At 42.0% G+C, this 2720-nt stretch overlaps 1 protein-coding gene across 1 annotated transcript in view; it reads right to left on the bottom strand.

The window, feature by feature from the left end:
* The window catches only part of LOC103608513 (coiled-coil domain-containing protein 60-like), a gene marked incomplete at its 3' end in the record, with an annotated part of 41720 nt that overhangs the window by 14798 nt on the left and 24202 nt on the right, over positions 1 to 2720 (bottom strand). Inside the window, exon 5 of the mRNA XM_008592941.1 lies at positions 1302 to 1392. Within this exon, the coding sequence (XP_008591163.1) occupies positions 1302 to 1392 (91 nt within the window). The remainder of the gene's footprint in view (positions 1 to 1301; positions 1393 to 2720) is intronic.

Raw genomic sequence — 2720 nt, 5'->3', positions numbered from 1 at the left:
CAGAGTGGACCATGCTGCAGCCCAGGGTTTGACCTGCAAACTTGCTGGGGAATTCAATTATATGAGAATTCGCTTTGCTGTCCTCCAATTTTAGTTGTGAATATCCCTGAAGGACAGTTTTTTAGGGTTTGTGGCTCCCACTGCTTTTTCTGTGCATTTCTGGAGACGAGTGCACACAATATCTCCATAGCAACTTTCTGTGTTGAAAAACAAAGGCTCTCACATCTCAGGTCTAGGAGCAACTTGATGAAAGAGCAAGAAAATGGTGAAACTCTTTATGTGGGGAGATTATAATCATGATATCATGAAGAACAGCCATTTAAAGAGCCCAGTGTTTAATAAAAAGACCCAGCATTACCTCCTGGCTCTGCCATTACCCAGCTGTGTGACTTCATGCAAGTCACTTACCCTCTCTGAACCCCAAATTCTTCTCTCCCACCTGAGGATAAGAATAGTGCCCCATGGGGGTTATTAAGAGGGCAGAACTGAACAATATACCTAAAGAGTTTCCTTAGCACAGAACCTGGACCATTGCAATTATGTTGAAAAGCAGCCTCTACGAATTACGTAACTATGATAATGCTAAGCATTTTCATATTTTCAAAGTGAGTTTGCATACTGTTTCCTGGAGTTCTTCACCAGAGTTGTGAGCTAGGCAAGGATGAACATTATGTCCATTTTGTGGGTGAAGGTACAGGTTCCAGCAAACATTCTAGTTATGTGCTTTCTCAATTGCCTTTACCTGTCTAAATGTCACCTCTTGCCTTTATTATGATTATGGTGCTTGTTTGTTGAGTAGATGAATTTGGGAGGTTCTGGGTTAGGGATAGCTTTGGGTGAAAAGAATATAGGTCTTGATGTCCTTTCAATAATAAACACACGTTCTAGTTTGTAGAAAATCCTGTCTGCTGAATCACTCACTTCTTGTTTTCTGACTGGGTTAAAAAGAAAGACAGAGAGAGAGGCAGAGAGAGAGAGAGAAATGACTGTTATTGATTTACAAGATAGAGTGAGGTGACTCCATTTCCTTCTGGTGACATCTTATTAAGCAGCTGCTCAGTACTGCCTTCCTCTCCCTATCAGGTAGCGTCCAGCCAAATGTCATTTCTCCTATAATCCCCAGATAACTATTTTAATTAAAATTTACAAGAACCATCCAACAGCATGTGATTCTGATTTCCCTTTACTCCAAGAACCAACTAGAAAAAAAAAATTCCCATCAGAGAAAAGGCTGGGAAAGTGTTACTCAACACAACTTGGGGCCTGGTAGCCAAATGGTAGAGTTGAGTGCAGTTGGTTACCTTCGAAGCTGTGACGAATTGCTCCCACCTCTGTCCCATGGACTTGTCCTTATTGATTTTTTTTATTGTGCTCTTGCTTCCACCTGGGTCCCTGATAAGAAACAGCTTAATGAGTTTTCCATTGCCAGAGCTTCATTTAAGTTCTTTTAAGAAATGCAATCAATTGAGGATGAATGGTAGGTGGTCTCTGTTAGGATTCCCGCCCCACCCTGCCCCTGCCCCGCACTTGTGAAGAAGTGGAATGGACAGTTCTCCAAAACTGGGTCTTCTGAGTGAAACTGAGGTTAGGAGAGACCACCACTTATTGGGTAGGGGTTAAGGGAGGTGGCATAGATATGTATGCTTTTTGCATCTATTTCCATTGTGGGCTGGGGTCCTCTCATAGACTCCCTGGCGGGTCAGTGGTTTCTCCTGGGGGTGAATTGAAAAGTGTGTTTATTTGTGTTTATTTCTGAATCTCTTCTGCTTGTTCTGTTACCTAAAGTTCCCACCATCAGGGATACTTCTGAATAACACAGAGAATTACTGGGTGGGGTTGTGCGGAGCTGGTGAGGTAGGTTACACAACGAAACTCACTGACTTGAGGTTTATTGAGAAAAGTTCGCTACAATACTACCTGCAAGACGCTTCTGTGCCTTCTCACCGCATCATCTCAATCATCATAACCTGTGATATAGTTATTGTCATCCCATTTTACAGATGAGAAAAGCTCAGGGGGCTTAAGTCACTTACCCAGATGCAGATTTACAATGAAACTAATGAAACTTAAACTTCGGGGTCCCTCACTTACCAGTGTAAGGTCCTTCCTCCAGGGCCTTACACTTAACTTTGTATTGTAATTTTGTGTTCTTTTTCTTAAAGTGCCCCCCCTCCAATTAAATAATCTTCAGGCCCCACAGAAACTAGGTCCTCCCCTCTCGGGTTGGGAACTTTCTAGAGAGGAGACTGAGGTCCCAGCAGGCTCTGTTGGTGACATGCCAATAATCTTTTATCTGAAACCCGAGGACCAGGTGTGTTGACAAATTAATAATTTTGACATTTTGGAAAGGAGATATACTGCTTATATGATATGTTAACATAATCCCTCCGATGGGGTCTGGGGCAGCATCTTGTAATCAAACACATTAATATTTCTGCAATGAAATACATGGATGTTTACACTAAGTGGGATAAATAGACTGTAAATAGCTTCAAGTCAAGTTTTGACACCAAATCAATTTGGTTCATGTCAGATTTTTCTGCCAAATGAGTTGTGAAAAAGCTGAGTTTGCAGAGGCTTTTTGATTTTGGACTTGTGGCTATGGGGTGCCAGGTCTCTACTGATAAGCAATAGGGAGTCTCAGTGTGTGATGTCTCAGCTACTTTTACCAATCTATTGATTGATTGACTGGCCTATCAGTCTCTCTATCCATCTTCTAC

Source organism: Galeopterus variegatus, unplaced genomic scaffold, assembly GCF_000696425.1.
Source record: "Galeopterus variegatus unplaced genomic scaffold, G_variegatus-3.0.2 Scaffold8509, whole genome shotgun sequence".
Taxonomy (NCBI): domain Eukaryota; kingdom Metazoa; phylum Chordata; class Mammalia; order Dermoptera; family Cynocephalidae; genus Galeopterus; species Galeopterus variegatus.
The sequence above is the reverse complement of the archived record's forward strand: the minus strand, read 5'-3'. Positions and strand labels throughout refer to the sequence as shown.